General features: G+C 37.2%; 1 protein-coding gene across 2 annotated transcripts; it reads right to left on the bottom strand.

Annotated features, from left to right (window-relative positions):
• Nucleotides 1–2,595: 2,595 nt before the first annotated feature.
• LOC107761232 (ankyrin repeat domain-containing protein 2B-like) lies at nt 2,596–11,147 on the bottom strand. Of its 2 annotated transcripts, none has more exons than XM_016579426.2 (9): nt 10,949–11,147; nt 10,585–10,615; nt 6,220–6,365; nt 5,589–5,801; nt 5,352–5,500; nt 4,231–4,396; nt 3,883–3,975; nt 3,032–3,171; nt 2,596–2,923 (listed from the first exon to the last, which is right to left on the bottom strand). In XM_016579426.2, exons 1-9 carry the CDS (start codon nt 10,955–10,957, stop codon nt 2,824–2,826), a joined length of 1,047 nt encoding a protein of 348 aa, XP_016434912.1. In that variant the 5' UTR covers nt 10,958–11,147; the 3' UTR covers nt 2,596–2,823.
• Between the last annotated feature and the right edge of the window lie 16,444 nt (nt 11,148–27,591).

Genomic DNA, 27,591 nt, shown 5'->3' on the forward strand with positions numbered 1-27,591 from the left:
ATAAAGAAGCTATTTTCACCAGCCATTTCTGATAGCATCTCTTTAAAACCTTGGGAACTAAACTCAACATGAGCTCAGCATATCACCCACAATCTGATGGGCAGAAAGAAAGGCTTAATAGATGCTTGGAGACTCATCTCAGAGCCATGATCTTTGATAAACATAAACAGTAGACTAAATGGTTACATTTGGCAGAATGGTGGTACAATACAAATTACCACACTTCCCTTAAAACCACACCATTTGAGGCTTTGTATGGCTACCCACCAGTCTAGTTACCACTGGGATTCCTAGCCAACCCAAACCAGAACTCAACAGGGGTGTGTCTAGCTCAAAGGCAACAAGCGCTTCAGACACTTAAAGAAAATCTCACTCAAGCTCAGTCAAGAATGAAGTTCTACGCAGATCGACTAAGGATTGAACGAACTCTGGAGGTTGGGGACCAAGTCTACCTCAAACTTTAGCCCTATCGACAATCTTCTATTGATGTAAGGAAAAATGTTAAACTATGTGCCCGCTACTATGGCCTTACAAGACTTTATAAAAGATCGGAACAGTGGCTTACCGATTAGAACTACCAGTAGTCTCCCAGCTACATCCGGTCTTCCATGTGTCTCAGTTGAAGAAGCGAGTGGGCCCTGCTATAGTTCCTCAGTCGCAACCTCTAGTGCGTGATGTAGAAGGCATAGTATTGATCCAACCTTTGGCGATTTTACAAAGAAGAATGGTTAAAGTCAACAATGGGGTAGCAGTGAAGGTGTTGATTTAATGGGCTAATCTAGGAAAAGACGACGCTTCTTGGGAGGATTGGGGCTATATCAAGAGCAGATTCCCAGAATTTATGGCTCAACGACGACCTTGAGGACAAGGTTGTTCTTGAAGGAGTGGGGAATGTTATGTCTGAGGAAGCTTAGGGTTTGATTTAGGAAAGTGTCGGAGAATGAAGAAGACCTTCCTATCTGTAGAGTGTAGACTATTCGAGAAGGACTATTAGTCCTATAGCATATTGGGCTTTAGTAATAAAAGGGGAACAAGCCAGAATAAGAGAAGAGGGCATAGGCCCACATAATCAGCATCATTAGTGCACTTAAGTAATAGTCAATAAATAGAAGGATCTAGAGTAAAGAAGGCATGCAAACTTTGGTAAAATTCTGTTACAATTCTTAAACCACTTTTTCTCTCATCTCTCGCTCTCTCTCTAACGACCATTCTAACCCCTATCTCTTCTTCTTCTTCTTTCAGCTTATCTTTAAAAAGTAGCTTGATCCATTTCTGTAATTCGATTCTATTAGCTATTGATTAATAAAAGATCCTTGATTCTTACTTCATTTTCTTAATTCAATTCTGTCAAATTCTAGTACATTACAGCCTACTCCCTCTTTATTTAATTGTTTCTCTGTAGAATTAACCCAAATAGCCGTCAATCAAATTGTTTAAATTGAAATAGTCGGTGGATGTATAATATATATTTGTAATTCATGTATAATATGTGTACAACTGTGTATAATTAATGTGTAATTTATGTATACCGACTAAAAAAAGTAAATAATGAATCTGCCCTGCTATTTGTGTATAAATCCCTTTTAAGTTCAATGCACCGACTGCATAAAAATTATTTATACAGCTAGTATTAGCATTTCAGGTGGTCTTAAGTGCCTGGTCTCTTGGAAAGAGGAATTTTACCGTGGCTTCTGTAAAATAGCTCTATTTTATGACTCGTCCCTAACCAGATTAAAAAGAAAAGGATATGAAATAGCATGGTATAAAAATCCCGATAGACCAACAGTGAAACTCTATTGCTCAAATTAATCTAAAGTACTAGACTAACTATACAAAAGACGGAACTGTAAATGTCAATCAAAGCTCACAGTGTGTATTGGAACCACCCCTATAATAAAGAGGAAAAATAAAAGCTTATTTGCACCAAACAAAAAAATAAAGACATGAATAATGTGTTCTCATTTTAATTTCTATTTCTTAAGGTTAAATTGTTTCATTATGTGCAAATATCTAGAGCAAGTATTTTCAGTGGCAGGGACATGTCCTTCCTTTATGTTGTCTTCTGAAATTCCTATTATGTCTGATTTTTTCTTTCTTCTTTTCCTTGCCCCTTTGGAAGGGCTTGGTTTATTTTATTTTTTTTGGGTACCCAATGGAAGCAGATATTGTGTCACTAGAACCGTGGAAGCAATCACTAATGTTTGCATTAGGGTAGACTGTCTATATCACATTCTTAGGGTGTGACCCTTCCCCAAACCCTGCGTGAATACTTTGTGCACTGGGCTGCCTTCATCTGCAACCCAGAAGTGGCTGCATTCGGTTGGTCGCCTTTGGCAATTTTCTATAGGCGGATAAAGTATAATGGTAGTTATCCCTTATTCAAGGTAATGAGTTTACTATTTCTCGGCTGGTGAACGATGGTGTTTACCTCTTAAACAAGGTAATGAGTTTACAAAGTATTTGTATTTCTCTATCAGTTGTAAGTTGATATTGATGAGACTTCTTGTGATATAATTGTATCCTTGTCCTAATCTAAAGGATTTTATGATAATGGTCCAGAATACTGCTTGCGTTATACTAATCAAACTAGATTGGTTGGGTTCTACTAAGCAACTTTCATAGAAAACAATGTAAACATACAAATACAAAACAATCCAGAAAAAATATAATGTAGGTGTTCATAAAAAACACCGGAAAATGTATAAATAATACAATGGCAAAGATAACATGGAAAATGCATCAAGTATCGATGATGCAATCACTTGAATTCTCAAAATACATGGGCTTAAAATAGTGACATCCAGGAAGATGGGATAGTTTGATTTACAAGAATGCATCCTTCTCGAGCAGCTTTAGGACCTCGTTCTGGTTATTGAGTTTGGCAACATCTATTGGTGTCTTCCCATCCAAGTTTTGAACAGTTCTGCAACAAAGAAATAGAATCTAGTAAATGGGATAAGAAAGATAGAACAGCAACAAACAAGGGGCGTCCAGGAACATGATATCGCGATGCCCAAAGAATTAGACTTACACAGCAGCTCCATTCTCTAACAGCAGTGCTACACACTCCTTTCTTCCGTATCCAGCAGCATAGTGCAAAGCAGTATTCTTATTCTTGTCCAAAGCGTCGACCTTTGCCCCAGCCTCAAGAAGAACCTGAGCACATTTCACCTGTATAGCAATACGGAGCAACAGCTTTAACGCCTGGAAAATACGCTAAACCTTCTCTAACTTCAATGTTACTACATTCTTAAACGGCACGTAGTCCATATTCTCTGATGTATGAGTGAAGGTGGAAAGGTATGGTTACCCCCAGAAAAGGAAAAAGAAATTTACAAGGCCACATCCCCCCTGGTGGATTGTACAATAGAAGGAACGCTTATAAGAACTGATTTCTAAGGAAAGAAATCAATAATAACCAGATCATGCCATAAACTTGACTACAAGAACTGACCCCTATTTAAATTCACAGGATACCTGATCTATAGATAACTCCTAATAAATTGTTAATTATTAGCATACTAGTAAGGTTTTTTTTTTCTTTTATTTTATTCTATAAGATTCTTAGCATATTAGTAAGCTCCAAGGAAAATAAAACATTAAAGAGAGGGAGTCTGTAGGGGACTAGTGGACGGTTTATAAGGCAGCTACTACTAGTAGTGGAGATAAAAACTTTAAAATGAACGCAAATTTCAAGGGAAAACCAATTTTTGCTTTAAGGAAGAATTGTTCCCACTGGGGACAAGTTTTGTAGCTTAGCTAAACCCATTAGGAAGCCAAATAGGATACTCTAGAATGCTGAAATACACAAATCCCTGGATACAGATGTAAGTATATTGAGTATGACAATGGTCCAAAGGAACATTTTAACTATCTTGTTACCTCCCCATATCCACATGCAAAATGCAATGCTGTCCTTCCTTCTGAGTCTTCTTCATCTTTATCAGCACCAGTTGCTATCGCATTCTTCAAGCCCTAAAAGTTAAAGAAAAGCTATACAAGTTTAAATGAGGTCTCTTCTATTAGAGATATTTAGTAAGTACGTTCACATCAAGGCTCATGGTATATTCAATTCATCCACAAATTCAGCCAGCAGGATAGCTTTAGATGAAGAGAGAAGGGGGAGGGGAGTTTTCTCCAACAAGTAAATGGCTTCTGAACTAAAGATAACAAATGAAACTTCCACTTATTTCATGTTTATGACCCCAAAATAGTACACTTAATAAGCACCTCTGCATCTCCCACACTGGCACACTGGTGAACGACGGATTCATCTTCATTTGCTTCTTCTGTTTCATCTGGCCCAGAAACTCCAGCCGAGGTGGCACCCTCCCCTGCAACAGCAAAACCCATTGCTTCACCTAGCTTCTTTAGAACATCTTGATCATTCCAATACCTGAGAAATAAAAAAAAAAAAAAAATCATACCTTACAGTTAAATAACAAAATAAAAAGCAAAACAGTTTGTTTTTTTTTAATCACAAGGAACAAAACAGAAGACATTTATAATACAGCAAAGATAAAATATTACATAGTTAAGATCAAGGATCAAAAGTGCACAGTACATAAAATCTTGTATCTAAGGAAGAGAACTGAAGTAAATAATTAGCAAGCACATGGAGCTGCAGGAGTAAGGCTGCGTACAATAGACCTTATGGTCCAGCCCTTCCCCGGACCCCGCGCATAGCGGGAGCTTAGTGCACCGGGATGCCCTCTTTTATGGAGCTGCAGGAGTGCACATAATATGCTTTCTGGACACTTAAGTCCAACATGCTATATAGCTCATAAGAGCAGTAAATGAACAATCTCAGAACGAAATAAATTGGGAAGCACAAAGAAAATGTCGCAGGCTCACATCCATTTCTTTTACAGCTCTCTCACTTGATTTCTCCGCCACATGTATATCAAAAGTAGCCACCAAAATGTTTCCTTTTTTCCCTGCTTTAGAGAGAACTTAAGATGAGATTCTTTAACTGGGACTGGCATTGTCTGGTTGATTCCAGTCACCAAAGATTCATAACAGATAGTGAGTTCCAGTAAAGCTGCAAACTTTAATTTCGAATAATGATTTATGCTCAATATCAAGACCCACCACCCTTTCTATGACATTGTTGCCTTAATTTAATCAACTAAAACTTCTACAAGAAAAGCTTATCCCGTAAATAAATATCATTTTATCATGGTGCGTGTTCATTTCAAAAGATACACTCAACAAGGAAAAACTGTGGATCTCAATCTGAAATACTTAACCGCCAATGACATCTTATACTTGACACATGTATGTTCTGAGCTAGAAATTAGGTTAAGCAAAAGTGAATGCCACTAATAATAACAAATAGGAGCACATATGACCTCATCATTGCAGCAGGACCTCCACTTTCAATCTCTTCCAAAATTGGTTTCAGTGATGGGTCTTCTTTGATGCGCGCCATTCGTTCTTCAATTTGGTTTTTCTGTGACGGGTTTGTCAAATTCTCAAGCATGCTGGACATAGATGGATCCTGTTATATACAAAAATGACACTCAAAGCTGAACCTTTATGTGCTAAGAAATCCAGTGGCTTTCTGTACAACATGAAACAAATGATACCTGCATCAATGCACTACCAAGTTGCTCAGCCATGGTCATAAATTGAGGATTTTGCATAACCTGTTGCATTGTAGAGTAATATTGTTGGCTATCAAAGTTGGGGATACTCTCTTCCACAGCAGCACCCTGAAAAGTCTTCTGAAGCTGCTCAGCCATCTGATTAAATGAAGGATCTTTTGCAATCTGCTCAGCTAGTTCTTTAATACTTGGATCCTACATTAGCCACGTTATTTGAAAATAAAATGAGATACTACAAAATTACAAATGAACATGTCAAGCAACCAAGCACCAGAACGTTTATTAATAGCATTCTGATAATTATATAACAGTTTATACCGCTAAATATTGGTGTCACGGGTTTCTTATGTTTTTTTAAGCAACACTAGTGTTGCACAAATTGTTAACAATTTCATGTCTCAATAAATTCAACCAAAATGACAATTGGTTACATTTTGCACTTTTACTTTCCTACCAGCATCTCTTTTGATAGAATATCCTTTACTCGAATGAAAGCAACTGAAAAAGACGTCATGGACTTTTTTTCCTCATAATTTGGCAGTAAGATAGAATTCATTGATAATTATCAAACACAAGTAGAGAACTCTCATTTCGAGTAGTGACAGATATGTACATTAAGCAGTCCAGTCATGGCTGAGAAATCAAAGGGATTTTGAAGCCCAGCTGCAGCTGCAGAGGTTGGTCTAGTCTCTCCTGTTAGTGCTTCCGTGGAGGCAGACTCGGAAGACCTTTTACTCTCAGAAGACCCAGGCTTCTCATCTGGAAAAGAGAAAGATACAAAATCAAAAAATAAAATGACAACTTTATGCTCTACTATTCACCATGTCACAAAGACAACTTTTTAGATGCAACATGGTATACCATTTTGTACTTTATCAGAGAAAAAACAAACTGCGTGGCTTAAAAACAGCAAAATGATAATTCTAGGTGGTGAGAAAATAACACACAAATCCAGATGACAACTGAGAAACCGATGGCAGGATCCCGAAGAATAATGACAACTTTAGCAATCAAGATAACGGAACAAATAATAAAAGCTCCTTATAGAAAAATAAATAATAAAAGCCCTGATGTATCTTTACTGGCCTTGTATTTATTATCCTTTTTATCTTAAAAAGTTTGTGTATGCTTAAATTTACTCCTGAACTCAAGTATCTATTCTGACGAACCTAGGCCTTCACTCACTAAAATGTCATGATGCAGAATTACCACGAAACTGTAATCAGATTACTTTACAAGTCAAACTGGAATTCAGTTAAGAAAATCAATTTCCACCATAGAAGCATGATGTATTATATATCTTTGGATTGAGACATGCTCTCCACTAAGTTGATCTTTGCTTTTAGCAGCTTGTTTGGATGGTTATCAGATGTTTCTTAATGCATCGTATCGTATTGTATTGGATTGTACTATTCTAATGAATACAATGTTTGGATAGATTGTATCGTTTTATATCGTTTCATAATGTTACACACCAGCAATTTGAAGAATAAACTTACAATATTACAAAGAAAAAATAAAATATGGGGTAGAGAATTATTTTAAAAAGTAGGGCAATGAGCAAAATAGAATTATAGTTAGAGCGAGATGAGGAAGAAAAAGGTAATGACGCAACCACACCAAATCGGTCGTTACATAAAAGAGGTCTTTTCATCGTTACATAGCAACGTATTTAGTAGTACGATACAATAAAATTTAAATAACAATCAAAATAAATATTTTATTTAAATGATACAATACAATAGGTATCAACCATCCAAACAACTTGCAAGGGACCATCAGCCCAGCTTGTCTATGTACCTTTGGTCAATTAACATCAGAAACACAAACCTTTTTATGTACCTTTGGTCAATTAACATCAGAAACACAAACCTTTTTTCTAGAAGAAATAAAGCGCCCCAAATATACATAATGGTTTAACATGATTGCTTCTTCACTAACCATTTCTACTCTTCCTGCTTTTACCATTACTACAAGTCATCTCAACCAAATTACTTCTTGAAATTCCAAAAGCATGTTAGTCCGGTAGGAATCATTTTTACAACGATCATGTCTGGGTCAGCTTGCGCACACCTCGACTATTCTACCGAATGCTTGTTACCTCCCACCAACACAGGTACCGAGTAACTTTACCAGCGCTTAGGCTGATGGAAAAAAATCACCTAATATTATTTGCTACTGCTGGAATTTGAACATGTGACTCTATAGTTCTCTTTCCACTTTATTGAACACTAGGTCACACCCTCGGGCGCAGGGGTGGATGCACGTAGGGCTAAGCAGTGTCACATTTGTCGAAGAGTTCTACTAACATATATAATTAATACTTATAATTAATACTATGCAAAACTCGCATAGATAAAATAAAAATGACACTACTCGACCAAGAAAGCTTTCTGGTTCGTTGGTTAAGCGCAGTATTTAGCTTGCGAAGATTGTAGGTATGAACCTCATCTTTAACATTTTCTTTTGCAAATTTTTAAGCCTATCTCTTTTGTTAAAATAATAGAGGTCAGAGCGGAATTGAACCAGCCTTTTCAAGCATAAAATTAAACTAAACCAACGGGACAAGGCCTTATATGTTAGTTAAACTGACAAAAGTTAATGCGATGTTCATTTAAGCGAATTGTTTATTTCTTCCAAAATGTGACACCACTTGTGATAAATCTTGTGTACGCCACTGCTTGGGTGTAAGTCCCGTAGGCTTATAGAAAACTAATGACATTATCATCATCCTACTTTGAATCCCATGCTTCATCCCATTGTACCTCTCTTGCTCCAAACACCATCATATATTTCATCCAACATATCATGGCTAACAATTGGGAAAAAACTGGAAATATGATGTTTCTAAACCTGATAATCACTCATATTAAGCAGCACAACTTGTAGGCTATGACTCTATAGTAAGCCTATGCACCATACAGATACAACAACAATAACAACAACAACATACCCAGTATATTCCTATATGTGGGGTTTGGGGAGGATAGTGTGTACGCAGACCTTACCCCTACCTAGTAAAGGTAGAGGATATTTCCAATAGACTCTCAGTTCAGAAAAGTAGGGAGGAGAAGAAGAAGAATAAGAAGAAGAAGCAAAGAAAAAAAAGTAAGAAAGATGGGAGAAAATAGGGGGGATACAGAATAAGTAGCACCAAAATACTATCAGGAGAATACGATAACTGAAACAAACTAAACAATATGATGTAATATAAATCTGAGAGATAGGAAAGTACATGCGTGCTACTAGTACTAATGGTAAGAAAGGGGAAAACTCTCAACTACCTGCTAACCTTCTACCCTAATCCTCGACCTCCACACCCTCCTATCAAGGGTCATGTCCTCAGTGATCTGAAGTCGTACAATGTCCTGCCTAATCACCTCTCTCCAATATTTCTTAGGTATGCATCGACCTCTTCTCAAACCCGCCATGGTCAACATCTCACACCTCCTAACAAGAGCATCAACGCTTCTGTTCTTAACATGTCCGAACCATCTCAGCCTCGACTCATGCATCTTGTCCTCCACGGAGGCCACTCCCACTTTGTCCCGAATAACTTCATTCTTAATCTTATCCCTCCTGGTATACCCACACATCTATTTCAACATCCTCAATTTTGCTACTTTCATCTTCTGCACATGGGAGCTTTTGACTGGCCAACACTCTGCCCCATATAGCAGGGTTGGTCGAACCACCACTCTGTAAAATTTATCCTTAAGTTTTGGCGGACATTCTTATCGCAAAGAACACCGGATGCAAGCCTTCACTTCATCCATGCCGCTCCAATATGACGTATGGCATCCTCGTCGATCTCCTCGTTACCCTGTATAATAAATCTGAGATACTTGAAACTACATCTCTTGGGGGATGACTCGATACTTGAGTATCGAGCTTCACATCCACGTCAGCTTCAAGGGTCCCGCCACTGAATTTGCACTCCAAGTACTCGGTTTTTGGTCCTGCTCAACTTGAAACCTTTAGACTCCAAGGTTTGTCTCCAAACCTCCAACCTCGCGTTAACCCCGCCTTGAGTCTCGTCTATCAGCACTATATCATTTGCAAACAACATACACCAAGGCACCTCTCCTTGGATGTGCCGCGTCAGCACGTCCATTGCTAAGGCAAATACGAACAGGCTAAGAGCCAATTGCTGGTGCAGCCCCATCATAACTGGAAAGTGTTCCGAGTCTCCTCCTACAGTCCTCACCCGAGTCTTAGCACCATCGTACATATCCTTAATCATCCTAGTGTATGCTACCGGGATGCCGCTAACCTCCAAGCACCTCCCTAGAACCTCCCTCGAGACTTTATCGTACACTTTTTCAAGGTCGATGAACACCATATGCAAATCCTTCTTACTCTCCCTATACTGCTCCACTAGTCTCCTCACCAAATGGACAGCTTCCGTTGTCGACCGCCCCGGCATGAATCCGAACTGATTTTCGGAAATAGACACGGTCCTTCTCACCCTGGCTTCCACCACCCTCTCCCAAACCTTCATAGTGTGGCTCAACAGCTTTATACCCCTGTAGCTGTTGCAATTTTGGATATCACCCTTGTTCTTATACAATGGAACCATCGTACTCCACCTCCATTCTTCGGGCATCCTTTTTGTCTTAAAAATAACATTAAACAATTCAGTAAGCCACTCCAAGCCACCTCGGCTCGCATTTTTCAAGAATTCCACCAGAATTTCGTCTGGTCACGTCGCTCTGCTCTGCTCATCTTACGCATCGCCCTCTCCACCTCTTCTGCCTTAATATGCCTACAATACCCAAAATCACGCCGACTCTCGGAGTGCTCCAACTCACCCAGCACGATGCTTCTGTTCCCCTCCTCGTTCAACAATTTATTGAAGTATGCCTGCCATATTCGTCTAATATGTGCACCATACAAATAAATGCCCCTAATTATAACATAGATGCACATATAATACTAGAATATAACAGGGAAGAAGGAGAACAGTGAAAAGGCATACCTTCTTTTGCAGCAGGCACAACTTTATCTGCCTGAAGACATCGAACACATTATGTATTAGCATTACTGTTAACCAAAAATAAAAACCAAGGAAATAAAAAAAGAAAAAAACAGAGTTTTACAAGATCAAAAGGTAGAATTTTCCACAATTAAATCAACCCTCAAAAGAAAACAATCCTCAAACCCACCTAACAGAAAACAAGAAAAAGCAAACAAAAAATGGGATTAAATTTACTGTGTAGACCAATTAAAAAAAAATCCAATCCTCTTAGAACAATTAGCAGATTGATGGTACAAAGTGATAAGATTTGAATCAAGCAAATGGAGAAACGATAAATTGAAGTGTCAATTATGAAAGTAAGTACCTCAGACATAGCTACAGAGGAAAAGAGAGAGAAGTGAGGATATGGGGTTCCTTTGGGTTCCTTGCTTGAGAGCTGAGGCTTAGTAGAGCACTTTGGGGATACACAAAAGAAATCAAAGAGAACAGAAAGGGTTTTGTGAGATGGGGGCAATCTTGAAACCAAAAAAAAAATGAATGGGGGCAATCTAATCTAAAGTGACAGTCTTACAGATAGACCCAAAAATGTTAATGTATAGTGATACTATATGATTTGGTGCATGCATTTTACTAAGAGTAAAATCCACTTTATCCCGTTAACCTTTAGAGCGGGTTTCTAAAGTCACAATTTAGTATATTTATTTGATCAAATAATTACTTGGGCAGCATAAAATTTAGTGTAATTGGAGGGGTGTAATTACACTCTCCAATTCTCAAAGAGAGTGAGAATTGATGGTAATTATACTGTGTAATTACTTGGTGCATGCATTTTACTAAGAGTAAAATCCACTTTATCCCGTTAACCTTTAGAGCGGGTTTCTAAAGTCACAATTTAGTATATTTATTTGATCAAATAATTACTTGGGCAGCATAAAATTTAGTGTAATTGGAGGGGTGTAATTACACTCTCCAATTCTCAAAGAGAGTGAGAATTGATGGTAATTACACTGTGTAATTATAAGGTTGCTTTTTAGTTTCTTTCCTTTTTGTTTTCATTTTAATTTATTTATTTAAAACTTTTTATTTCTATTATTTTAATTTTTAAATTTTATTTTTAATTTTTAATTTTTTTTGAAATTTAAAAATATTTTTTTCTTTGTACATTATTTATCTTTTATTTCACTACCTTTACTTCTTGTGATTCAATGTAATTGCTTATATTTTATTTTTTATTTATTTTATTATTCTATTTTTTTAAACTACACCTCATAATATTAGAAATAATGAGTTATTAACAAACCTGGCATATAATGAGTGATGCAATTAAAGTGAAATTTCGTTGTTGAATGTGGTTATAAACTTATTATGTTTTCTAATCTTAAGTTGTAGTGGAACTTACTATTATTATGTTGGAATTTAACATATGTTAAACTATTTATTTATTTTTTTGAATTTTGAAATTGTGTTATATTCATGGCTCCAATTTACTTGTTTTAGTAGTATTGACTCGCATTGCATGTTGTTCCTTTTTTAGTTAGAATTGATAGATTGGTTTTGTCAAATATTTGAATAATGTTATGACATTATATTTATAAATATTAATTTATTTTATCAAACATGAATTACATGATGTTCTTATAAAACGTATATTTTTAGTTTTTGTAAGTATCTAAACTAAATATTATTAATTTAAAATATATATATCAATTATTTTTACAATATTAGTTATAAATATATGATTACTAATTAATGTATATTCACGAAAAAATATACATCTTAAATACCAAATATAATATCATTTATACTTAAAAAATTTATAGGCATATATTTATTATATTAACTTTTAAGTTTTGTTAATTACTTTATTTAAATCTAATCTAACTGTGTAATTACACTTGTGGAACCTAATAGTAAATTTGTAATTACACTGTAATAGCACTATAAGAAACAAACATGCCGTCGTAATTACACAACTGTGTAATTACTATCTTAGTAATTACACCAATTTCAATTACCTGATGGCTTTCCAAACAGACCCTTAAGGGTTGGGAAACAATACTCCCTCACATTTTGAATGGGAAAGGGAACTCCCCTTATGCAATATATTTATTTTTTGGTGAGAGTTTCTTTTTTCAAATAAAGATTTTTTTCTCTCTCTATCCTTTCAAAGGTGAAGTATAATATTTTTCATCCAAATCAAAACTTGAACTTCGTCTTTCTTGCTTGTAAATTTTAAGATATTTTTTTATTATATTGAGGTTATATTGAGACCATTGTTAAAAAATTTACAATAAAGAAAAAAAATTGCATATGAAATTAAAGAAATATGTTGAACGCATATTCACCATGGATGCCTTAACATTTCATGAAGGAAAAAAAATACATTGAAATAGTCAATTCTCTGACATATATTAGATAAACGAATTGTTGCTATGAGTATTAATTTATTTATATATTTTTTTTGTATATTCAAATTATTATACTAAAGCAATTATTAAACTTTACTTATTTCAATTTTTTTTTTATTGAACAGAAATTACAGTTGATAATGTCATATTAAAAGTTTATTATAGAGGCGATTTTACATTACATCATATCTTAAACTAAGCAGGAAGAAAATTAATGGGGAACTCCATAAATTATATAGATCCTAATTATTTGTCATATGTTGAGTTTTTGGCTATAATGAAAGAACTTGGTTATTCTAAAAATTATCTATTCAAAAAAAGAAAAGATTCTTATTAAAGAAAAATTGTTTCACAAAAATATCTTACATAAGGGGGTTCCTTTTCCCATTCAAAATGTGAGGGGTATTGTTTTTCAACCCTTAAAGGTTAAGGGGTAAACTGGATTTGATTCTTTTATTATTACTCCCAATCCCAATAATAAATTGGAGTATTACCTTAACTTAGGATCAATTGGTTTTTTGGCCTTTTACAAATTTATTTTTAGTTTTATGACTCTACCTCTTTTTTTAAATATGTGAGATTTTCTTTTACACGTAAGAGATTTTTTTTTTTTATACGTAAGAAATCTAAAAAGATATTTTCTTAAATTCAATATTGTAAAAGGCCTTGTAGGCCTAAAACCTCCTTAATAATTAACTTATAGCTAGTGTTATCTTTTTTAGTTCTTTTTTTCTAATAACAATATCGTCCGGAATCGGATGCATCCGGACTAACCTACTTGCAGGTCCTCTACTCACTTGAGCTTTGGCAAATTGAAAGGATTCATTTGGTGTCGCCTTGACTTTTACCCTTTTTTCCCAAAATTATATCATTCCATCTCTTCCAACTGCTAGATCACTCATTTGGGGCATTTATAAATATAGTTTGCATTTATGATAGGAAAATATTTTCTAACAAGTTCTAGATCACTTTAATGTTTAGTTAGGATAAGTATAGGTGCCATACATTAATCACATTATGTGGATAATCGATATCAAGAAATCGAAATGTCTGCTCTTCCTCTCCCCCCCCTCAATTCCCAATGTAATCTTGACCTATCATTTATTTTTAATCGATTTAATATTTAGTTAATTCTCCTATCTTTATTATAGTTTTCTAAATAGCACGGGTTAGCCATACAAAGTTGGCAAAACAATTTCTGTTGTTAATTGGCGGTTGCAACATAAGATGTTTTATGGCTGTAATAGCGCATGCTAGCTATTTTCAGGTAAAAATAGTGTTGGGGTTTTAAGCTTATTTTAGTTTAAAAGGGGGTGAATGGGAAATAGAGAAAAAAATAAATTTTGATTTTTTCTCTTTGACAAAAGGACATGTCCCAAATTAGCCGTTTTGTAACAGTAAATTAATTTTCCTCCGAGTTTTTTATTTCCCGTTTTGTTTTACGTAAGTAGCCATTTACGTAATAGTCGTTCTTACGCAAACAGTCACAGCAGTCACTCTGAAGATTTGCATCTCTTCATTTAAACCTAACATGTTGGCTATAAATAGTAGACCATTCCCTCATATTTTACTTAAGAAATTTCTGAATTCCTGTGTGGTTTTCTACTCCCGTTTTTGGAGATTAAAGCCTTCGTGGTTTTCTACAACATTTGTTTACTTTAACGTAAATTCTATTTTTGGTTTACTATCTGTTATTTGGAGATTAAAATCTACGTGATTTTTTACTCCAGTTTTATTCGGTTTGAAAATATAAAAACTTCACCGTATATTAAACGTTTGTTTGTATCATTCTTTTACAGAAATGACGACTGAAAACGGAAACCAGATTGTTCCTATGGGGATTACCAATGCGTCGACAAGCCGAACAATCCCGGCATTAGCACTGGTACCGGCAGAAAAACCTGAAAAATTTTTCGGAATTGATTTCAAACGGTGGCAGCAGAAGATGTTCTTCAATTGATGACTTTAAGTCTACATAAGTTCATTAAAGAAGATGTTCATGTTCTGCCTGATGAAACTCCAGACAATGAACTCTTTCTCGTGACTGAGGCATGGAAGCATTCTGATTTTTTATGCAAGAATTATATTCTTAGCGGGCTGGAGGACGATCTGTATAACGTTTATAGTAATGTGGAGACGTCAAAGGAATTGTGGATTGTACTTGAAAAGAAATACAAAACTGAGGATGTCGGGTTGAAGAAATTTATTGCCGCTAAATTTTTGGACTACAAAATGGTAGATAGCAAGTCTATTATTACCCAAGTCCAAGAATTACAAGTGATTATTCACGATCTCTTTACTGAAGGTATAAGTCGAATTAATACTTATGGTGAAAGTATTAATTATATTATTATTACTAACAGAATTTTTATTGAAGGTCTTGTCATCAATGAATCATTCCAAGTTGCAGCGATGATTGAGAAGTTGCCTCCTGTAACACCCCAAAAAATTTTGAAGTACTTAAGTGGTAAGCCCGGTAAGTTTTGGCAAAGAAAATAATATTTTATGGTGTCGGACTAGGCTTACGTGTTTGAGGATTGTAGAACAATGCACCTGAAAGTAAAGAAATATTTTTGGCGGAAAAGTGCATTTCTGCGGTCCATTATGCGACCGCAGAATTACTCTACGGACCGCATAATGGCCATAGAGTGAGGCAGTTAATTGGGCCAATTGGAAGCAATTATGCGGTCGACTATGCGACCGCATAACTGTTATGCGGTGCATTATGCGGACCGCATAGTGACCGCATACACAGACAATTCTTTTGGCTATTTTGTAACTAACTATGCGGTCCGCATATCGGTTATGCGATCGCATACCTTGTTCCGGAGCTCTATTTTTGGGTTTTTAAAACCCGACCCTATTTCGTTAAATACACTCTTTGGGTCATTTTTGAGATATTATCTAACATTTTAGAGTGAGAGAGGGTGCCCTAGTGTAAGAAGGTGTTCTCCAATATTTGTTCTTCAATTCATGCTCAAGTTTTGGAAGATTAAGAAGGTAAGCTCACTAGATCTTCATCCTAGAGGTAAGATTCTACACCCTAAACCCTAATTTCGAAATCATCTGAAACATGGGTAATTAGCAAGATAATATTTGGGCATGAGAGTTGATTATTTTACATGATGTGATATCAAGGAGTGTAGGAAGATTGTTGAACTAAGCATGGTAAAGATTGGGTTGTGGGATGACGGAATACTCCATAAAATGGACCTTGAAATCTTATGCACACCTTGTGTTCGATAAAATGCTCAAATGAGCTAGAAACATGATCATCTTCCTAATTGTGGTTCAATTTATTATATTTCTAAAATAGATTGAAGTTGCTAAGAATTCCGGAACGTTTTAGAGTTTAAGGAAGCTCAATTGAGGTATGTTAGCTAAACTCTTCTTTAAGAGTTAGAATTCTCATTATCCTTGTAAGTTCCGAGATGTTGATTATAAATCGAGTATTCCGATAAGTTTTGTGATGAAGATATATGTTCAATTCGTATTTCAAATGCTCTTATCATATTGCATTATAAATTGAGGATATGTCCCAAACTATGGACTACGTATCCACATGTTATAATTTCTAGTCGTGATTTATGTGAAAGGTATTATGCCAAGTTGTGTAGAGATTATTTTTGTAATACACCTCCACCCGCATATATATATTGGGGTGAGGTGGCATAACCGCTTTGTGTAGGGATTATTCTATTGTGGGACTGCACCTCCACCCGCACACATTGGGGTGAGGTGGCATAGCCGCTTTATGTTGGTATTAGTATCGTTAATGCATTTCCACCCGCATACATTGTGGTGAGGCGGCATAGCCACTTTGTGTAGGTTCTTGGTACTGTGGTTATACATCCACCCGCATATATTGAGGTGAGGCGACAAGGCCGCTTGATTAGAGTTGTAGTATTGTACGTACACCTCCACCTGCATACATCGGGTGAGGCGGCGGGGTCACTTTGTGTGAATATGGTTATATAGGATCTCATCTTAAATCCTATAAATGATGTTGATAGCTTTTAATAAGCTTGCTATGGTTGAGACAATTATCTATATTATTCTATTGCCGCACTGGTTCATCATAATTATCTTGTATTTCTAGATTCTTAAATTGGTGTTTAGTTTTCATGCTAGTACTATTCGACGGCACTAACGTCTATTTTATCGGGGGCGCTGCATCTTTAAATGGATGCAGGTGGTTCCACAGCAGGAGACATTGATCAGTGATAACAGTACACCTTATTCCTAGCTAACTTGGTGAGCCCCACCTCATCCTGGGGTCATGTATCTTTTGTTCTTTATGTATTATGGTTGAGGTATAGCCGAGGCCTTGTTGCCGGCATTATCATTGTACTCTTCTTTATCTATAGAGGCTCCATAGACATAGTGTGGGTTGTGCATTGGTACTGGGAAAGACAAACTATGCTATGTTCTGGTTGTATTACTTGTCCATTTGAGACTTTAAAAATGGTGAAACTTATGGTAAGAAATTGGTAATTGCAGACACGACCACTTTATTGTTTAATTAAGGAAAACATATATTCTCTTTATTCATGAATGAGTTTGGGTAGAAGAAATCTAATAGACTTGCTCGGTCGGGTTCACTCGGTTGAGCGTCGGTCGCGCTCCACGATTTTGGGGCGTGACAAACTTGGTATTAGAGCTTCAGGTTTTAAAGTGTCCTAGGATGTCTCGGAGCCGTGTCTAGTAGAGTCCTTATTATCAGTGTATTGTCGACCACATCTATAATTAGGATGCTACATGGGCATTTAGGAATAATACCCTTCTTTCATGTTCTCCATCATGCGATAAAGCTGGTTGTAAGATTGTTCCTCCTTTAACTCCTGCGTTGCTCTAATTTTCAGTACAAGGCACCTAAGAAGAATGCAAGAACTGGCCAAAGAGCCAATGTCACCCCAGGAGTGACAGTTGACCCTATAATTGATGATGTGGGTGAGCACCCGAGGAGTGAGAATATTCCTCCAGTTACTACACTGCCTGACTCTACTACAACTGATCAGACCGCACCTGTCCCTATACCTATAGAAGGTGAAACAGTTTCTCTAACTCATATTCCAGTTCTATCTCCAGCTCCAACTTCTGATTTTGGTGTGTCTGATATTGATATTAGGGGAGCCATACAAATGTTGACACATATAGTTGCTTCTCAGGCCCAGATATCAAGTGTTGGGCCTACTCCTTCCAGTCATCCAGGAGAATCCGCTAGTTCCAGGGTGAACAAGTTTCTTCAGTTAGATCCTCCAATGTTTATGGGTACTGATCTCGAGGAGGACCCCTAGGACTTTATTGATGAGATGCACAAAACTCTCCAGGTTATGCATGCTACAGAGACGGAGGGAGTAGAGTTGGCCTCTTACCGCCTGAAAGGGGTGGCCTATTCTTGGTTTGAGTTGTGGAAGGAATCACGTGAGGAGGGAAGCCCTCCGGCAAGGTGGGGTGAGTTCACAAATGCCTTTATAGATCATTTCTTGCCTGCCAAAACTAAGGCAGCTCGTGCCGCTGAGTTTGAAAGCCTGAAGCAGGGTAGTATGAATGTGTGGGAGTACCATATGGAGTTTGCGCGCCTGTCCAAGTATGCTATTCACATGTTGCCCACTATGGAGGCTAGAGTATGCCGGTTTGTACAGGGCCTTAGCCCCTTGGTTATCAATGAGGCCTCTACAACTTCCTTAAATTCCGATATGAACTATGGTAAGATGGTGGTATTTGCTCAAGCCACAGAGACCCTCAAATTGAAGAATAGAATGGAGCGTCAGAGTAGCAGCAAGGCCCGGTCCGCGGGCAACTTTGGTGGTTCTTCCGGTGGTAGTGGTGGTTGGTCGGCATTCAGGGGAGCGTCATCAGGACCATCCCAATCATTCGCCCAGTCTTCGATGGGTGCAAAATCACCTGGACCCATTCAGGGCAACATGGGACCCCACTAGCAGGGTCGGCCTGATAGAAGGTTTCAGTAGCGGAGGCTTCCATGCCCTAAGTGTGGGAGGATGCACTTTGGGTCCTGTTTCATGGACCTACTAGTATGCTATGGGTGTGGTTTGAGGGGTTACATTCAGAGAGATTGCCGCTCATCCCGCCGAAATATGGGTAGAGGTGCAGTACAACCAGCTAATTCTGCAGCTATTACATCCACAACACCTCCAGCTCGAGGCACCCCAGCACCCACAGGGTAAGGTGCAGCTAGAGGTGGTGCACAAAATTCGAGAGGACCCAATAGATTTTATGTTATGCGGAGACGTCGAGAATCAGAGGCTTCTCCAGATGTTGTCACAGGTATATTGACTGTCCAATCTCATGATGTATATGCTCTTATTGATCCCGATTCCACTTTGTCATATGTCACTCCTTATGTTGCTATGGAATTTGGGATAGAACCAGAACAACTTTATGAGCCGTTCTCTGTATCTACTCCAGTTGGTAAGTCTATTTTGGCCGTGCGGGTTTATAGGGATTGTGTTGTCACATTGCGTGGTCGAGACACCGTGGCCGATCTTATTGAATTGAGAATGGTCGATTTTGATGTGATAATGGGGATGGATTGGCTGTATCCTTGTTTTGCCAAGCTTGATTGCCGAACCAGGACTGTTAGGTTCGAATTTCCAAATGAGCCAGTTATTGAGTGGAAGGGTGATGATGTAGTGCCAAAGGGTAGGTTTATTTCCTACCTTAAGGCGACAAAGATGATAAACAAGGGATGTATTTACCATTTGGTCTGGGTTACGGACACCGATGTTGAGGCACCTACACTTGAGTCCGTGCCTGTTGTGAATGAATTTCCAGGAGTCTTTCCGCATGAACTCCCTGGGATCCCACCAGACAGGGAGATTGATTTTGGGATTGATGTGATGCCAGACACACATTCTATATCTATTCCACCCTACAGAATGACACCGACAAAATTGAAGGAGCTAAACGAACAATTAAGAGATTTGTTAGAAAAGGGTTTTATCCGGCCAAGTGTGTCGCCTTGGGGCGCACCGGTCCTTTTTGTAAGAAAGAAAAATGGGTCACTAAGAATGTGTATTGACTATCGGCAACTTAATAAGGTCACAATCAAGAGTCCTCCTATTATGCTCCACTTATCGGTGAGCTTCGTAATTCTGCAACCTACTTATGTGTTTAACCTTTACTCCGTTATGCCTTTGCCTCCGAAAGCCTCATATCTAATCACAATTAGTTCGATTCAGTCAATACAAATCATAGGAATTTATTCCATATGAAAATACTAATTTTCCAACAAAATCCGAAATTTAACTCAAAAATTGCCCGTGGGGCTCACGTCTCGGAACCCGACAAAAGTTACAAAATCCGAAAGCCCATTCAACCACGAGTCTAACCATACCAATTTTACCAAAATCTGACCTCAAATTGACCCTCAAATATTCAAATTAAACCAAGAGGATTTTCTAAAATTTTTAACTTAATTCTCTAATTTAGTGATAAAAATAACAATAGATTCATGTAATTTAACCAAAATCAGGTTAGGAATTCTTACCCCAATGTTTTCCTCGAAACACTCTCGAAAAATCGCCTCACCCGAGCTTCATTGGTCAAAAATGAAAGAATGAAACGAATTTGGACTTTATTCTACTTCCTAGGGGTTTGTTCTTCTTGTTCGCGACCTTCCCCTCGCGTTCGCGATGAACAAATTCTTCAACAGCCATTCTCAAACCCTTCTCAGACAGCCTCTAGTATAATGGTCATAACTTTTTGTAAAAAAATTGCAGATGATTAATGGTTTAACTTTTTGAAAACTAGACACCAAGGGCTATAACTTTCATTTGTTTCTCATCTCCTAATTCCTTATAGATTGGGAGATATAAGCTTCCAAAGTCATCCATGTGCAACAGAGATTTCCAAAATCTTCCCAGATAGCTTATAGTGTATCCACCATAACGTTTTGTACAAAACTCCAACTGAAAATGCTTACCTTTCTGAAAACTAGACACAAAGGGCTACAACTTTCATTTTTGGATCAGCTCCAAATTCCTTATAGATTGCGAGATATGAGCCTCCAAAGTCAGACAACGGACAACAAAAATTCCTTATTCGCGAACGCGAGAGACTCTTCGCGAATGCGAAGAACAAAGTCCAACAATACCAGAACCAGCAACCAGCAGCATCAAAACACCCAAACTTGGTCCGGAACCACCCCGAATCAAACCCGAGGCCCCTAGGACCCCCTTCAATCGTACCGGCCAGTCCCAATACATAACACGAACCTGCTCGAGGCCTCAAATCACATCAAACAACATCAAAACCACGAATTATACCCCAATTCAAGCCTAATAAACCTTGAAATTTCAAATTTTTACAAACGACGTCGGAACCTATCAAATCAAGTCCGATTGACCTCAAATTTTGTACATAAGTCATAAATGACATAACAGACCTATTACAATTTTCAAAATCAGATTCCGGCCCCGATATCAAAAAGTCACCCCCCGGTCAAACTTTTCAAAAATTCAACTTTCGGCATTTCAAGCCTAATTCCACTACGGACCTCCAAATAACTTTTCGGACACGCTCCTAAGTTCATAATTACTATACAGAGCTATTGGAATCACCAGAATTCAAATCCGAGGTCGTTTACATATAAGTCGACATCCGGTTAACTTTTCCAACTTAAGTTTTCAATTATGAGACTAAGTGTCTCATTTCATACCGAAATCCTTCCGGACCCGAACCAACTAACCCGGTAAGTCATAAAATAACCGTAAAGAATAAATTGAGTAGTAAATGGGGGAAATGGGGTGGTAATACTCAAAATAACCGGCCGAATCGTTACACTGGATACTTTGGATGACTATGGAAAGCAATAACATCCGCTATGTGCAGAAGTGTCACCAGTGCTAGATTCACGTAGATTTCATCCGGGTTCCACCAAATGAGTTAAATGTAATGGGTTCACCCTGGACTTTCATCGCCTGGGGCATGGACGTGATAGGACCCATAGATCCTGCAGCATCAAACGGACACCATTTTATTTTGGTAGCCATCGTCTATTTCACCAAATAGGTCAAGTCATCTACTTACAAGGCCGTCACAAAGAAGGTAGTGACAGATTTTGTCCGGAACAACATCGTTTGCAGATTTGGGATACCAGAGTCTATCATCACTGATAATGCCGCCAACCTCAATAGTGACCTCATGAGGGAAATCTACGAGAAGTTCAGAATCGTCCACTGCAATTCCACAACTTACAGATCACAAATAAATGGGGCAGTCGAGGTAGCTAACAAGAATATCAAGAGGATTCTACGAAAGATAGTTGACAATCACAAACACTTGCACGCTCCGACCTGATTCCGCCTTGGATACGTAGGCTGCCAGAGTCAGGCTCGGTCGTTACAACATATTTCATCATTATCCCACGAACTACATTCAGACCTGATTCTGTTTTGGATATGTAGGAAACTTGAAAGGGTTCGGTAATAACCTTAGGAAACCTCTGTAATGCATTAGCCTTAATTAGGATGTAGTCGCAACAACAAGTAGCCACATTGTCAGGGACACCATGGAAGATCAACATCAATGGGACGAAGTTCTCGAAGAGATACGTTCGCATGTGGAGAACCTTTCGTAACATGCCATAATCAGGGACGACGACGTTTGCCTTAAAAGAGATAAGTATTTTCAAAATATTTTCTAAAATTATATATAAAGTAATCTGTTCCATCTACCAAACTTCACGGCACAATCATGTAAAAGGCTAGGGTAAATCAATATCACGGTCGACGCTAACCAACTTCCCCTTACTAAGAAGTTTTCTTTGAGTGCAGGGTCAATAGAGAGTAAATAATCGCTGGGACCACACTGGGGAAAATGACGCACCCGCTACTTGCCTAAGATTATCTCTCCTCCTTTTACTTTAAATTTCGAGAACAACTAAGGCTAACTCTTGAATCCTTTGCAGGTGCTTCGGAATCAGACAGCTGACACAGAAATCTGTAAATAGAAAACCGTTTGCTCAATCAATTGGAGCACTATGTACAAATCGCATGACGGCTTCGCTCATCAAAGTCCTGTAGATAGCAAATCATCGGCTCAACCAATAGGAGCACCCTGTACAAATCACACGTCGGCTTCACCAATCGAAGTCCTGTATATAGCAAACCGTCAGCTCAATCAATCGAAGTGCCTTGTATAAATCAAAAGTCAGCTTCACTAAATGGAGTCTTGTATATAGCAAACTGCAAACTTCTCCAACAAAAAGCAATCTGTAACACCGCTTCATCAATCACGAATGCCGGAATAGACAATTGCAAACCTCGTCACCAACGTTCTGCCAATTAATGGCTGCTACCTAGCTTCGCAGTCAAGAGTATCTCTTGGGCATGCTTATATTTCATTTCGCTATTACTTTGAATGTTTTAATGTTTTGTTCGTGTAGCTTTAGGCATGATTTCGATCGCTCCCGAGCAGAGAATACTTTATATTTAAATGCAAAGCTCTCCTAACAAGCGGAGACACACTTTACCAATCAAGCTCTCCCAACAAGCAGAGAAAATTTTTAAATGATCCGACAACTGCAGAACGGTACCTAGCCCGGCTAACAAATCGAGTCAGGATCAAGTACCCCATCATCCCAATCCCAAATAACGGCTCGCCGGCAGCCATGCATTATTATTCCTGCATCATTTACATCGCATCTTAATATATTCTACATTATAATATATTGGTATGTGTGTATTTTATTTCTTTTTGCAGGAACAAACACCGGAGCGTGGACCCTTTTCTTAGCAGCAGACCAAACTATAAAGTTGTGGGGACAGCCAACCCAGTAACGAGCCCAAGATCCCAGCTCACGATCACCAGCGAGCTCAAAATTTTGAATAATTCAAATCAGGCCGCAAAATTCAAGCTATCATGAGTGACCAATCTTTCGTCTCGCCGTATCGTCACAATACGATACTGGGGAAATTCTTACGAGTGCCACTTCCTCAAAATCCATACTCCAGAACTACACGAGGCCTGATCCTCGTGAAGCCCGAGGTATGTAAGCAATTCAAAGCCAGAATTTGGCCCAATATTCCCAAACTTTCCTAGATTCTTCCTCAACTCAATTCTACAACTCGTAATTTTCATTCCATTCTTGCAAAGCATGCCTCAAGTCGGGACAAAATTGTCCTTGGTTCAATTTCAATGACCAAAAACTCTTTTATCGTCTCTGGTCAAAGAGGGGCAGCTATTGACGGCCAATTTTGACCCTCCCTTTTAAAATTAATTTATTTACGCTTAACAATTTACGATAAATAATTTAAAAGTATTTTCTATTAATGAATATCTATTTTATAAATTTATTAATTATTAATTTTAAAATTAATCATATAGTATTGATATTGTGTAATTACAAATATATTTACTATAATAAAAATAACTTTTGTATATACATTACATAGGTTTTATAATTTGACAAAATTACTCCTTAATTTCCAGTGAATTAGGTTACTATGTTAATATTTTGAAATTAGTGCTATAATTCAAAATATGTGTTATTTATAAATAATTAATTAAAATAACTAGTAAAATATAGCAATTAAAATTTTACTACATTATATTAAAATTGTTAAGCTTATTTAAATTAATTTTAAGAGGGTTAAAAACTAAAAGGCTACAATTGCAATTCCTTCATTAAAAATGAAGTGGCTATTCATTAAATCAAAACTAGCCCAAATACCATGCCCAATTCGGACCTGACCCAGTCCAAATACCCCATCTCATTCCAAGTTGGAAATCCATGCCACTCATTGCAAACCAACCATGTCGCGCCACGTCACTCTCTAATCCCACTCACAAAACAAACACAAGCAATTTGAGCCGTTGATTCAAATCATCAACGGTCACAAATTATCCCTATTTTCCGTTTAATCTCGACCAAGTAATAGACATTATCTCAGCCATCAGATCAAACAGATCCAACGGTCCCCGTATTTTTCCGGAATTGATTTTCATAAATGCGTAACACCTCGATTTATTAGGGTCGTTGATCAAACAATCCAACATCCCAGATCCCTTCCCTTGACTTTAACCTTAGAGACAACCCCCCTTTTTCTCAAAACCCTAAATCATTTCTATGATATCCAGCTGTTTTTCTTTCCTCTTTCGTCTTCTTTTCTCTCAAATCGCCATAGCAAATTAGTCAACAAACCTTGCACAAATGTGTGCAACGTCATGAAACCCTATCAAATCATCCTCTCCTGCTTCATTATCCACGAATCCTGTTGATCCCTATTTTGGTCACCAAATTAGAAACGCCAAGACCTGACTCCTTGAAATTGAAGCACCATTCCATTGTCCCTTCAAATCAATTCGCAAATCTACTTCCTTTGTTCCTAGGAGATAAAGCCAGTAAGCTCAGTTTTTCGTTCTCGATATTAAGATTCAAAAACCCCAATTCGAAACCCTAGACCTAACTGATGAGTTTTCATTTCATCTGGTTCCCTCACTCATTCTGCCAAATCGGAGCATGCATGTGCACGATTTAGAGTTTCTCATGAATATTCTGTACCTAGAGGTCAAACGCAGTGACCTCTGGGTTTTGGAATTTGTCCATCGGTCCTTTTCCCTTAGCGATCGACTGTTCTCCACTCAGGTAAACTCAAATATTTTATTCACCCTCCGTCTCTTGATTTTCTTTCGATTTGCTCATATCATCAACTCATCGTCACTCTCCACTATCTTAATTTGAAATCTGAAACCCTAAAGCCTTAAATGGCACTATAAAAAGGGATCTTCAATGCTCTAAAAAAATACAAACGGACATACACAGATACGAACACACTAAGCACACAAAAAGAAAACACTAAGTAAATTAGGGTTTCTGGTCTTAGATATATTACTGTTTTCCCTCTCTTTTGTCGAATTCTTTTTCTAGTTCAAGCTCGAAGTTTCTGGGATCTTGAGCAACAAAAAGAATTCGTTTGGTGTACCGCCCTTAAGAAGATCAACATCTTTCTCTCATTTTTTCTTTTTATTCATCTCTCTGAATGATATAGATATGTCGAGTTATGTTCTATAGATTATAATTATTCTGTATGCATTTGACATGTTTGATATTTATGTTTTATTAGTTTGACGACCTTTTATAGTCAGCTTGTTCTGTTATGATTCTCTATAGCAATAATCGATTAAGTCAGTGATAATTGTTGATTTTTCTTCTGAGTGTTCCTACATTCCCCATGCCTAAATTCTTATATGTTTATGTTCAATACAAACTTTATAGTTCTCAGTGACTTGCAGTAAACTCATCTCTGTTTTATTGTGCTTCTGTATTTTTGTGAGTTTTGGAAGCTGAGTTTACTACCTGATAGTTATGACTGAAATGAAACCTGCACTAAGATGACTTATATTCCCTTGCTTCTTAACCTTAAGTTTGAACTTAAAATGTCAAAATACTTTCCTTTCTGCCTGTGTTTGTTAAATTGTTTCTGAGTTACCACTATATTCTTTACTCTGTTTGATTATTATCATTGTTAAATTAATCATATTCATGTTTTTCCTTCACTAATGATACTGTTGTGATCTTCACTTCTGCATGTCACTCCCTGCATCCTATATTTTTTATGATCGAGTTCATTATTTGATAATCTTAACTGGTATACATCTAAAAGTTTAACGAGTCTATATCACTAATCTAAGGTGAAAGAATTTAAGTTATTACATACTTTCCTTCTCTATATCTGTATCTACTAACTCTCAGGGTGATATCTGTGCTATTATTATAACCTTCTCATGATCATACTCAACTGTTGTATGCATTTATAGAAAGCTGTCTTATTTGCATCAAACTGTCCTATTTTCATGACTCTTTGTTGTATATATATATTTTGTTAACGTTAAGCTATCTTCCTCTTCACATGCAAGTCATGATCTTGTTTGGATAAAGTTAATTGGTAATTATTGCATAACTAAGTTTGTTTGCCCCCATGATTATTTGAGATCTTCATATACATGTGTAATTCAAAAATTGTATAATACATCACTATCATTATTCTTTTGAGCCCCTGTTGATTTTGTAAAGTTTGCATGCATCTATTATTAACTTATCTTCCATGAAGAAAGGACTTAGACACTATGTTATAATCAAGTGACCCTTTTAGGAGTTGAAGCATGATCATTTCATACTTTGTATGCTGAACTAGATTTATGTTTGAGTTTGAACTTGTTTTGATGAAATGTTTTCCATCTCCTTTCTTTACCAACATGTTGATTTGGTTCTGTAATGTGCAAAGTTCCCCTGAATATATGAGGTCACTGTCTTACTCACCCTACCTATGTGTAGTTGATTAAATATTGTAAGCATCTTTGCTTAACTCTATAACACCATGTTCTATCTTGAGTTATGCTCAGTCCTCATCCTTATTGTTAACCTGAAGTTGAACTTGACTCTCAAACCTTATGAAGTCCATTTGTTGATATTATATGAACACATTGACTTGACTTGTTAGAAGCATGATCCTTTTAGACCTTAGGGGTGCCATATTTGAACTTGTGAATTTGTAGTCATGATAAGATTTTAATCCCATTCCTGATGACCTTGATAACCTCTCTGTAACAATGGCTCACCATGACTGTTAGTTTG

This window comes from Nicotiana tabacum, chromosome 2, assembly GCF_000715075.1.
Source record: "Nicotiana tabacum cultivar K326 chromosome 2, ASM71507v2, whole genome shotgun sequence".
Lineage (NCBI taxonomy): Eukaryota > Viridiplantae > Streptophyta > Magnoliopsida > Solanales > Solanaceae > Nicotiana > Nicotiana tabacum.